The sequence below is a fragment of the Dreissena polymorpha genome, chromosome 1 (genome assembly GCF_020536995.1).
Source record: "Dreissena polymorpha isolate Duluth1 chromosome 1, UMN_Dpol_1.0, whole genome shotgun sequence".
Classification (NCBI taxonomy): Eukaryota; Metazoa; Mollusca; class Bivalvia; order Myida; family Dreissenidae; genus Dreissena; species Dreissena polymorpha.
This window is the reverse complement of record NC_068355.1, coordinates 122,152,784-122,166,543: the sequence shown is the minus strand read 5'-3', so window position 1 is coordinate 122,166,543 and position 13,760 is coordinate 122,152,784. Positions and strand designations below refer to the sequence as shown.

General features: G+C 34.1%; 1 protein-coding gene across 2 annotated transcripts in view; it reads left to right on the top strand.

The window, feature by feature from the left end:
• Positions 1-803: 803 nt before the first annotated feature.
• Positions 804-13,760, top strand: part of LOC127847497 (uncharacterized) — a 34,563-nt gene continuing 21,606 nt past the window's right edge. The window contains exons 1-6 of one of the 2 annotated variants that reach the window (XM_052379496.1): positions 804-966; positions 5,769-5,829; positions 6,165-6,295; positions 6,614-6,840; positions 9,687-9,916; positions 10,256-10,365. In XM_052379496.1, coding sequence (XP_052235456.1) covers positions 5,799-5,829; positions 6,165-6,295; positions 6,614-6,840; positions 9,687-9,916; positions 10,256-10,365 — 729 coding nt within the window. In that variant the 5' untranslated portion in view covers positions 804-966; positions 5,769-5,798. Of the gene's footprint in view, positions 967-1,240; positions 1,303-5,768; positions 5,830-6,164; positions 6,296-6,613; positions 6,841-9,686; positions 9,917-10,255; positions 10,366-13,760 lie in introns of those variants that run through there. The other variant, XM_052379506.1, reaches the window with a different exon arrangement.

The window sequence follows — 13,760 nt, the reverse complement described above, 5'->3', positions numbered from 1 at the left end:
CCTGGGAAGAACCAGTACTAGGTGTCTATGGAGGAGATAATGAGAACGCTCCCCGAGTGGGGAGCGAACCCACGAACTCCCGATCGCTAGGCGGACACCTCATCCACTACACCACCGCGACCTATAACGGAATGGATGTAAATAAATGAAAAATACTTGCTCATTCTGATTGTATTTTAATTAGTTTTTATGGGTAGTTGTTTATTTAACTCTTTTTCATCATTGAAAAGCGATAAATTGTGATAGTATTGTTTGTAAGCACGCATTTACACGAAGGGTTATGGTTAGATTGGAGTTCGGAGTTTTGGGTTGCCTAGTGAAAACTGTCGAGTTCGTCCGATGTGTCAGTTTGTTATTATTAAACGGTTGAAATGAGATTATTTTTTTATGGCCAACGTTTGCAGATGATTGTTAGCTACAATTTTATATATAGGTTTATACATTTTAAACGATAATGACTTTGTAATTTGCATGTTCAACCCCTTGTCTATATATTATATATCATATATGAATTTGTTATTTCTAGAAATGTTTTTATGCAATCCCAACACTGTTCCGGGTCCCTATGTTTCACACAACGACACGACTAAATAACAAGCACATTGAACAAATGTATGTCATATCCCGATCGAACGATATTGAAAACAAACACACGTGATTAGTCAATATTTTCACAGTAACGCGTAGTTTTGATAATACTTATCAAAACGACGCAATGAAAGCTTACAGAGGACATTCCGGTGTTTCATAATACTTCTCATTGTGTCCACACGAGTTGTAATCTATTAATAGAACGCTCCATATTCAACTAGATTAATCCCGCATGTTTACATTAAGCGTTCCTTAAACTGTAAAGAACGAGTGTTATGCTTGTCAACTTAAAACCTTTTATAAAGTTCAGTTCCTAACGAATATGAATAAGAGACACCAAACTGGAAAATATGGCTATATAAACCTTTTAAACAGGTACTGATATCCAAATAAATTAATAGTAAATTATAATAAATATTCATATTTCTTTGTAACGTTTAAGTAGGTCGTGTAATTATAACTGTTATGATATAGGGTAATTACTGATGAGAGTACGTGCTGATACATTAACGTATGTTATTTTATTAATGTGTATTTATTTCATAAATCTATTATCGATATCTTTACATAAAACGGGTACAAACTAACGTTGACCAGGAATGTCTTATTGCTACTTTCGATTTCCATAATGTTACAATTAAGTTTATTTCAAGCGCACTTTCGAGTTCAGTTGGCGTATGCGGAAGATTCATCTAAGGATTGTTATGCCGAGTAAGGAGTCTTAGTTGGTTTTTTATTAACACAAAAGACAAGTGAAGTTTGTTATATAATATACAATATAATATACAATGTGTTACTGAAAACAAACACAAACTTACATAAATATAGAGCATGTTTTATTAATGTTTTGTACGATTTCTTTCATCTGTGAACGTATCAATATACATGTGATGAAGTTTAAAATGGCGAACCCGATTTACCACTACATTGGCTTGATTAGACACGTCGTAAAATCATCGACAAATTGATGGTTGTTATATAGTATTTTAAAGATAACCTTCAGTATGGTTAAATATAAGTGTCATAATGCTTACGAATTATAATTTTGTGGTGTATTAAAGACACAGTGCTACACTGATTTTAAATGCAAAGTTACAAGTAGTTCAGATGAGCGTCTAACCAAAAGGGTCACATTACATGCCCGCGAGGTTGACATACTTAAATAGGTCGACTAATAACGTTAGTTCTTTTAATGTCTTGCAATATCAAATCACACTGGGGCTATTCAAAAATTGATTGAAAATGATCAACAAGTACATTATAGAATGTAGAGTTTTCACCCTTGTATGAATTATATGCGAACTGTTTTGTCTTAAGTTTATATAAGATCATGATAAATATGTGGCGTAACATAAGGAAAAAGTTAAGATTCAAAGCTATTTAGCCATTTATCAAGGGCATGTGGTAATGACGAAAGAATACATAAGATATGTTGTGGTTCGATATATTCGCAAAACAGATTAATCTTGTTCCATACTGATTTAAACTCTGTAAACTTAACATTGTCATTCGATTACCAAGCTAAAACGTTTACCTACCATTGTGTTCATTTTTTAACTTTAATTTAAAAGCGTTTATATAATCATATATACACGGTTCTATGTTATACAAAACATCACCTCTCAAAAACATCCTTTTTGCTACAAAAAATGACATGTTATTGAAGAGAGTTGCTTTTATACACACTTATTCAAACAATTTTAACACAAACAGCGTAATTGAAGAGAATTGTTTTTATTTAAACACACACTTACTTAAACACTTTAATAACAGTTTAACAACGAAAGCTCTTAAATAGTAAAGAATGCCATGCTGCAATATGCTTAAATGTTAGAGGTGAGAATTAAAAACAAATGAGCAGAAAACTATTTCTCGGACTAAACCAGATTTCATCTCATGTTGGGACTATGGCTGAAAGAACTAGTACACTTTGTTATGGTGCACTGAGGTGCGTCGTAATATTGTTTTAATGAGCACACTCTTTTGACTACTTGACGGTGAATGTTTACCATTTCTGAAAATAAATACTAAGGAAACCACAAGTTAATTTTTGGGTTCAATTTTTTTGTTGTTTCAAAACGTGTGTATGAACAATCTGGTAAGTATCCATGTGGCATTGTTTTCCCCGTGTTTGTAACGACACGCGAATGTATGTTGTTCTTGAGAAGTACATCCAAGTCAACACACTTGCTTTTCACAACAACAAAAAACACAACGACAAAATTAATAAGAATAGACTACATTTTTGTATTGACGTATAATGCTAAGGCTTATTTTAACATATTTATTTACATCCGGAACTACCAAAGAAATCGACAAACAACTGCACGATTTTGTTTACAAAAGATACTATTGTTCATATACATGTGTATACATTGACAGTGAATAAATACACTAATCGTGAATAAAATTAACAGCTCACAGAATGATATAGGCTGGTCATTTAGTTATAACTTCTCAGGGAAGTCAGTGAAACGTAATATTTGGTCTTATATATAAACGGAGCGACAGCTAGGAAATTATCATAATGAATTATGGTTTATTTATACAAGTTCATTAAGCTGTCGAACAATAACGCAACATTATTGCAATATATTTATGATTGTATGGAGTGTGGGCATTTAGCTCCGCACTTGACCATTCGTGCGTGTGTAATCCCTTACGTAAAGCGTACGTACGTCTAAACTTATGACGTACGTTTCGAAGCTTTTGTTTTCATTTCCTTTTACCAGCTGTATGTATCTCTCTCAAACGGAGATTTCGAAAGAATACATTTTAGCTGCAAACAGTCTTGTGAGGCAGGATTACTTTGTTTTGTCTGTTGTTTTTTTTTGTCTGTTAAACATGTGTTTTCAACTACCCTTAAATTGCTTGGTGAATGTCAGTTTTGCCGCTTAGTTTCATTAAGATGTGTTGATGATCATCGTAAAGGAAAAAGCGTAAACACATTATTTCCTTTTGTATTTTTTAATCTAAGGAATATACAGGACATGCACTTATGGGCACTCAGTTCCTCTGATCTGCTTGTCAGATTTCGCTCAAACGAATGCAGTTGTAAATACGGGAAGTTTGCTTTGACAAGTGATAGCTGTATTTTTGCCATTTTTCTGTATTTTCACGATATCATATATAGTTCCGAAACTTTGCGTTTTTAACTGCGATAAACATGCTGCGTGGATTTGGTTCAAACTCTTACCTTAATGTTTATATACTGGCAAGGGAAAAGATTGTGTTTAAAATCAGTTTTTCGCAGAATAATGTCAATTTTTCTTTTCTACATTTTTATGTGAAAGCCCCACAATAAAATGTACTCAACCTTTTAAAATATTGCCATATTGCGCTCAATATTTCACAGCTGAGTGCTCCCAAAGAGTCAATGGTCGAAAGAAAAGAAAAATTTGATGCTACCAGTGGCGGAATTATGATCCTATGTCTATTTTTACTCTGTTTTATATGCATGGTGCCCGACGTTTTGCTTACTTACTCTTCTTTGAAAGCTTAGGCCACTCCAAATTGATTTGTTGGTCTACGGATTTAAAAAGAGAAAAAGTGGCAAGCGAAAACAAAATAAATATTTATTTTTTGAAAACAGGAAAATTCTCGAGCGAGCGAAGAGCGAAGAATAAAAAAATCACATTTCGATAGAAAAATATTGCATTAACAAGAGATACAGTTTTAAACAGCTATAGTTTACATTCAAATTAATTCTTATACAAAGAAAAGAATCTATGTACAAACAAGCAATACTATATCTATGAGTTACATTTTTTTCACATAAAAATGCACTAAAATTAGGTTTCAGCATTATTTTGAATAACTCTTCCATGAAGATTCTCTGCTGTTATATGAATTTGCAGCCGTTAAAGATTCCGATATGAATTCATGTCAGAACGGTGCTACAGCAAATTTACGTTAAACGATATGAGGTATATCGACCTCATATTTATAGGAGTAAGTTGCATATGACCTTTCACCACGAAATATAACCATATCATTGAGGTGAGGGACACATGTCTTCCTTCTGCTGCTTATATTTGTTTGAAGTTTTAAATATTGAAAGCTGTGAAAAGGTATACCATGATGCAAGCTGTGAAAAGGTAAACCATGTTGCAATAGCATTTGACGAGGGGCAATCATCAAAATGATAATGACAGACAGTCGGACATAGGCAATGCATATAATCCATTGTCGCTACCTTATTTTCAAAGAGAAATATCAATGGCTAGTACGTATTGTATTTTTCTGAAATAAATTTATACATTACAAAGAACTTTTTTGGTGTTTCTGAAATACACGGACCTATCTGTAAAACATGTTCCGTCAACCATGTATTTTAATACTTATAAAACCTGTGACACTTTTAGAACCAGCCTTTAATGGTTTTATGTTTATATTTTGTTCACTTAAAATTGTGTTATAGGAAAAAATTGCCAACATATAGGGAAATACCGTCCATATGCCCATTTAACGAAGAAAGTGCATACAAAATCTTACGTCATGTTTCCCGATGTTGTTTCAAATTGAACATGCTTCAACGGTATCTGCTGATAGTTGCATGTTGAACGTGAACAAACGCATCCAAATAATTCACAGAACGAAGCAAATGTGTTTATATTTATAAGGGTTGCCTGCAGAAACTTTTCACCGCAATTTGTTAAAACAGTCACGACAGCGAAACATGTGCTGGTCACACAGGAAGCCATTTTTTTTTGGTTGTCTAAATCGAAATTTTGAGCGTCTGCAGTTATTGATTAAAAAGGTTACGAAACACTATATTTTGCATTCGTATTCAGCGTCAAAATCGTTTCTGTGAGATTGCTTTTTTTCACAAATAAAAAAAGAACACAGAGGACACAAAAATTAGTGCGAGCGGTATTTTTTTTTCCATTTTGAAAAAAATGGTGCGGCAAATCCGACTACCAACAAATCAATTTGGAGTGGCCTTATTTGATTTCGTTAAAACTTAAAAAGCTGAATGAACTTCAAGTGCTTTGATTTTTAAGAAAGGAATTTTGACTGCGACCGGTTTCCGGCAGAAATAAGGCAATTAGAACTTGTGAGTATTGTGAATATGTAGTATATGAACATGCGTCACGAGGGCATCAGTATCTGTGACAAATTTCTATTGTTTACCTTTAAAAGAAATTGGCCAACCTTTCATAACACGTTTGTTTCAGAAGTATGCATTGAATCTAATCAGCACAGCAATGGCTACCGGAATGAACGGACAGAGATTAAGTAAGTATGACTTATTTTAATAAGATTGTGTTTTAATTATTAGCAATAGTAGTATTAGAAGCATAAGTAGAAGTAGTAGTAGTAGTAGTAGTAGTTGTTGTTGTTGTTGTTGTTGTTGTTGTATTAGTTCAATTAGTATTATTAATATTATGCTTATTTAGATGTGTGAATATCATTGAAAAAAAACTTGGCCGTGTGATATTGTTAAAACTTGCTATAGTGTACTCGCTAGAAATAATTCATGTCAATACATTCGATTCCGTTGATCACTATAGTCATTAAAAAAATTATTTGAGTCTCAGTCCGTTGAGTGGATATATACATGATTATTGCAGCTGACGACATATGCCGTAGTGTCCTGAGCAGGGCTCACAAGAAAATTATTGACGTGATGAACGCAGACACAGTGCTGGATAAACTACGAGACATAAAATTTCTGTCGCACGAGGATTACAATGCCATTAGGGTATTACATGCATTAAAAAGGCCTGGCCACAGCATGCATACGTTTTTTCCATATGTATTTATACTTCAATGTAGTATGAATTTAAGAACACAAGGCGTGCTCTTTGTAAAAGCGTTAATAGCAAAACGGAATAATTCAAAACTATGACACTTGGTATTGACAATAGAACTATACATAAGAATGAATTGTCAACCGAAGACATACACACAAGTGGATATTGCTTCGAATTGCATTGCCAATTTATAAATATAATTTTGATATTTGGTAATTGTGTTTACCTGAAAATATATATAATTCATTGATATTTTGCATTTTCAGAAAGTAGTCGACAAGTCTACAAAGAATCGCAGCCTCGTCTGTAAAATAAGCCAAAGCGGCAAAAGGGCGTATTGCGATTTCAAGAAAATTCTTAAAGAAACCGGTCAGAACGTAATAATTCAAGAGCTCGAGTCAAAAGAAAAAGAGTTAGGAATTGAGACTGCAGAAAATTCTGCACAATCCGTTCAAAGGATAATTAGTATAGTCCGGGATTCAGCTCCCGAAAGGTGGGTTTGATTTGATTTTTAATGGTTACAGGCCTTTTATCGTGCAATCGAACTAGAACAACATGGATTAAGTAATACCTTGTTCATATAGACAATTCAATTCTTTATTTCGAACATATGGCCTCCGGCCCATGTACAACATATAAACAACATAATATCCAATGGTGAGTCAAGGATAGAACATATTCGAAATTAGGAGATCTTATAAGAAGACACTGTATTATCAATGAATAAACATAGAGTAAATATGGAGTATCCACACCGCATGTTTATAATGTGAGGCGTACGATATGGGTTGTCCATATTTTGCATTTATAATATGACAGGATATATAATTCCAATAAATCCAAAAGTACCAAGTCTACACAGTTTCTCATTACTATACGCACATATAAAGCCAAAAATGCAAAGTATATATAAGAAATGACGATGAGTTACTCTTTACCTTTAATGAATTCATCTCGTTGCATGAAAGCATAGTATATATACAAAGCTAGGTTACGGACTGTTTCAATTTCTGTAGAGCAAAGTAAATTTATAAAATTGAAGTAGTGTTTGTTTTGTATATAGTAATGAAGTAAATATTTTTGACGAATACTTTCAAACAATGGACAAATCAAAACAAAGTGGAATTCGTCTTCAACGACGATTTGACAGAAAACACATGCTCTCTCTCTTCTCTACCAATATTATGATATATGCCTTCTCTACCATTAGGCTTTGAGACAAACTTTTAAACATAGCTAGAGCTTTTCTAAACCTAGAAACGTCTACAACATCAATGTATAATTCCCTAATATATAATTGTTTGAAGTCCATATAATAGGCTTGTTTGGCGTTGTTAGCAACATTATCCCTCCAAGTTTGATTATACTGGTCTTTTAATCTATTTAAAAACATACACAAAAAGTGTCTATTGTTTAAAACATCTTGATTTTCCCAGACAAAGCTAAAACCACTTGAGTATAAGACATGTTTAATGTCTGTAACCCAGTTGCATTGGTCGATAGAATCATAATATCTAAGCATATTGTAACACATCCTTTCATATCTTGAATCAGGCAATGAAAGTGTTTTTAAGCCAATAAGCTATAGAAAAAAAAGATACTTGTGCATTTACAATCAATATAGTCGATTTATCCAAAATTCATATTGCTCACGATAAGCTTCGTTCAATAAACGCATACGTCTAAGAATATATAAAATCATTAAGGGAAATAGTTCGGAATAAATGAAACTGGGTGTATGCCACTTGGTTGGACATCTCCCAAAGAAACATTATGCATACAAAGAAGACAAAAAATTACTGGATATCAGGATATTCATTATTTTCCGCTAATTTTTCATTTAAAGCCAACCACAACCTACTAGAATACAGTTATTAACGTAACAAGTTTTATTGGTATCTATTAAATATATTATAAACATATTTAACAAATGACAAGTAGATTGTTAACTGTTTTTATATGTTGTTGATATCAGTAATATATGTACAAAAAATCTATCCATTTTCATTTCGTTTGCCTATCCAAATTTAGTTATAAGGTACGCGTGTAGGCACTAATATGAGGGGGGTGGGTCGATACTGATACACAGCTATCTTGGAAGAAACGTATTTACAAGTGCAACTTTTGAAACTAGAAGTATGTTTCTCGTTAACGCTGTGTTCCTTATTTTTTACAATTAAACAGGTGAGATAATCGGAAACAGAAAATTTATAATCAGTTAACCCAAAACCAAAAAACATTTAACACACGACGTTTAATTTTTTAGCTTGACAATATTTAAGAGACATTCATGACATTCTTCTATTGCTACTTTAAGCAAGAAGTGCACAGGTGAGCTATGGTGATCACACATTGTCCGGCGTCCCTCATTCTTTGGTGTGTGTGGCGTTCGGTGTGCGGTTTGTGTCGTCAACCTGAATCTCGTTACCCTTGAAGGAGCTACATTTTTCATCCAAACTTAATGAAACTTGGTCAGAATATTAACTATACAATAAATAGGCCGAGTTCGAATCTGCGTCATATGCGTTTAAAAACTAAGTTAGCAGTTCAAGTCTTATGAAAATCTGGTTATTATACTGTTGGCCACATTTATGACTTTATTTAAATGAAACATGGTCTGCATATGTATCTTAAAAATATCTTTAACAGGATCGAATCTGGGTCACGTTTGTTAAAAAAAAATAATTGCCAGGTTCAATTTAAGATAAACGTTGTTACAAATCTGGGCCACTTTATGACTCGACATTGATGAAACTTGGTCAGAATGTAAATCTTTGCAATATCTAGGAATCTCAGTCATATGCGTTTAAATACTAGATCAACAAGTCAAATCTTAACAAAACCTAGTAACCACTGTGATGCCACATTATTGACTTATTTATGATGACACTTTGTCAGAATGTTATTTTTCACATAACCAAGGCGACATTGGAATCTGGTGAGGTGCGTCGAGAAACTATGTCACCAAGCTAAATCTTAAACATTTATCAGCACTTCATGGGCAACATTTATTTCTCAAGCTTGAATTTGTTCAGAATGTGTAAGATGACAGCATCCAGGCACAGTTTGAATCTTGATCAGGTGTGTCAAAAACTTAGGTCACCATGTGTGGTGATTGAAAATTCCATAGTTTTCTCTTTTCATGAAAAAGTACAAATTTTAGAATTAACGGATATAATTTTCTTACGTTATTGAACTCAATTCCTAAAAAAGCGAATCTTCAACGATCAGCTCGATTTATAAGGGAATGTAGTGGCTGTGATGTTTTACAGGCTTACATTTAACTTGTCAAATATTAACCATCCGATTACATGTTTGTAATGTGTTTGCATCGTCTAGAATGGAAACGGACCAACGAGTAGAACCGCCGTCGAGAACATTGCAACCTACAGTACAAAATTCACTGGATGATTTAAATCGTAGTCGTACAGTGACTGTTGTCAAAACCATAAAAAAGGACCTGCAGGACGGTAGACTCATTGAGCTGGACAATAAGACGATCCAATATTTGAAGGAAGTCAGTAGTACCGATGATACACTAGTGGGCGGATTTGGGAGAGTGTACAAATGTTAGTAAGACGTTTTCGTATGCAGCATTCCAAAAATACTATTATCACGAAATCTTATCTAAATCATTTTCCCCTGTGCGAGTATAGTTAGTATATATCAGATTTAAATCATATTTCTTGCTATAGTTCACTTTATTTTGGAAGGGGCGATTGTAAACCATATTGGAAAGTTTGAATTCGTAATGTGCAAGGTAGTCGAAATGAATACTGCATTCCTTCGTTAACGTTTGAACAAGCTTGTATTGAACATACAATCCATGTCGAAAGACGCATATATTGTTTGTTCAAATGTTTTTACCATTATCTGGTATATCTAAACTATGATGATTGTTTTTCTAGCTAAAGAGCCAGTCAAAGGATTCGGCATTAGAGTTGTTCTTAAAGAAATCGATATGGAACGTCGTACAGGAAATCAATCTGCTACTCAAATAATAGGATCAGTAACTAATGTAAGTATCTATGATATTTTTATATTTACGTTGTAAATATATTTAACCAAGTTGAATATCATGTTTATAAGATAGGTAAAGCGGACAGGCTTTCGGGCTAGTTGAGAGCGTTGAATTTATTTGCATTTGCTGATCCTCATGAAACTTGAGATATAGCAAGCTTATACGGAGACCGGTCAATGACTCTAGGGACCAAATTAATGAAATTCCAATGACCAATCTGTTGCATGGAGACCTTGACTGGGAATTATTTGGATCCTGTAGGCTTTACGTCAAGGTCATTAACTAAAAGTAAAAAATGTCTTACGATCAATAATATGATTTGGGTTTGGTTGGGTTATTAACAGTATGATACGCTTTAAACCGTATGATACGCGTTTAAGACTTTTGGACCGGTTCGTTTGTTAAACCGTAAAAATGTGTATCATACCATCGTATTAGACGGTTTAGCTAGAATGGTATCAGACGGTATTTGGGTCATAAACCGTCTGATACGATTGTATCAGACGGTTTTGACTTTTGGACCGATTGTACGCTTAACTGTTTGATGCGAAACCGTCTGATAAGATTCGTATCAGACGGTTTACGATTCATACCATACGGTTTAGCGTAAACCGTATCATACGGTTTACACTGAATAAATCCATTTTTAAATTTAATAATACATTAAATATTACCCGTCATAAACCGTCTTATACGATTCGTATCATGCGGTTTCGAATCATACGGTTTAACTTATGAACCGGTCCAAAAGTCTTCAAAGCGAATCAAACGGTTAAAAGCGTATCATACGGTTTAAAAACCGTCTTATACGATTCTAACTAAACCGCCTGATTCGATGGTATGGTATACATACGACTTTTGGACCTATCCGTACACCATAATCCGTACACCATAATAAACCGTCTGATATGATCGTATCAGACAGTTTTGACTTTTGGACCGATTTACACTTAACTGTTTGATGCGAAACCGTATGATACAATTTGTATCAGACGGTTTACGATTCGTATAATACAGTTTAGCGTAAACCGTATATTTGGTGTACGGATAGGTCCAAAAGTTGTATGCGTATCAAACGGTTTAGTTAGAACCGTATCATACGATTTTTAAACCGTAGGATACGCTTTAAACCGTTTGATATGCTTAAAAGACTTTTGACCGGTTCGTACGTTAAACCGTTTGATTCAAAACCGCATGATATGAATCGTATCAGACGGTTTATGACGGGTAATATTCAATGTATTATTCAACTTAAAATGGATTTGTTCAGTGTAAACCGTAGGATACGTTTACACTAAACCGTATGATACGAATCGTAAACCGTCTGATACGAATCGTATCATACGGTTTCGCATCAAACTGTTAAGCGTACAATCGGTCCAAGAGTCAAAAACGTCTGATACGATCGTGTCAGACAGTTTATGACCCCAAAACTATGAGATACGGATAGATCCAACAGTCGTATTCGTATCAGACGGTTTAGTTAGAACGGTATCAGACGGTTTATAAACCGTATGATACGCTTTTAAGACTTTTGGACCGGCACGTACGTTAAACCGTATGATTCGAAAACGTATGATACAAATCGTATCAGACAGTTTATGACGGGTATTATTCAATGTCCAATCAGCCAATTTATAGATTTATTCAGTGTAAACCGTATGATACGGTTTACGCTAAACCTATCCGAATCCCATACAAAACTGTCTGATACGATTCTAGCTAAACCGTCTGATACGATGGTATGATACGAATACGATTTTGGACCTATCCGTACTATGGGATACGGATAGGTCCAAAAGTTGTATTTGTATCATACCATCGTATCAGATGGTTTAGCCAGAACCGTATCAGACGGTTTTGGGGTCATGAATCGTCTGATACGATCGTATCAGACGGTTTTGACTTTTGGACCGAGTGTACGCTTAACTGTTTGATGCGAAACCGTATGATACGATTCGTATCAGACGATTTACGATTCGTATCATACGGTTTAGCGTAAACCGTATCATACGGTTTACACTGAATAAATCTATAAATTGGCTGATTGTACATTTAAAAATACCCTTCATACCCCATACCGTACACCACATAATTCAGTTCACACTGAATAAATCTAGTTTAAATATCTGTCATAAACCGTCTGATACAAATCGTATCATACGGTTTCGAATCATACGGTTTAACGTACGAACCTATGGTGTACGGATAGGTGTAAAAATTCGTATGTGTATCAGACGGTTTAGTTAGAACTGTATCATACGGTTTATAAACTGTATGATACGCTTTAAACCGTATGATACGCTTTTAAGACTTTTGGACCGGTTCGTACGTTAAACCGTATGATTCGAAACCGAATGATACGAATCGTTTCAGACGGTTTATGAATAGTATTATTCAATGTCCAATCAGCCAATTTATAGACTAGTGTTCGTATACTTGAATTATACTACATGAGCTCATGTTATAGGTGTCCACACATGGAAAATTATAAATTAAACGTGAGGGTGATATCCAACATTAAAATATTTTGTATGTTAGTATTTTACTAAGATGCAGTATGTTTTTCACAAATTCTAGAAACATATTTTCGGTTATTTCATCGTGGAGATTCAAAATCTAACCACGATAATCTTCATTAGAATATTCAAATCAGACTGTGTTATAATAAGCAACCGAGCAAAGGTCGGTAGCGTATTTAAGCTTTCAGCATTTCCGCTTACCGCGTACTGAACTTGATATCCTGCGGCATGAAGCTTTCAGCATTTCCGCTTACCGCGTACTGAACTTGATATCCTGCGTCATGAAGCTTTCAGCATTTCCGCTTACCGCGTAAATTCAAAAAAATGTATTTGAACATAAAACAAAATAAAAGGAAAAGCAATAATTATATGATATTACGTATAAGTACGCCTTATGTAATATGAACATAACTGTTAAACGTAAGATCGCAACCTCTTAATATAGACACTCCGACAAATATAAAGAGATTCGCATATTAAATTATTTGGAGAGTTGTGTGAAGAACTGTTTTACCCGTTCATTATTTCTATACGAGATTCTCACATTCAGTTAGCATCGTCGCAAAACGTAATGTTGCATCACTATACTTTTCAATTTGGCTGATATAGTAGTAGCACATGTCTACTATATTTTATTGCCTACTGATAAAGGACAACTAAACACACTAGCCTATAATGTGAAAGTTTAAGTTTCAAACATTTTATCTTGTTGGATTTTCTTAACCTGTAAATTTATTTAATACGTGTATACTTATTAAAATTTCATTTAACTCCGCTGTTATGCCCCCTCACTTTTCGAAGATGCTAGCATATAGAAGTTGCGACTTCTGTCTGTCCGTCTGTGTTTCAGTCCGTCTGAGAAAAATGTCC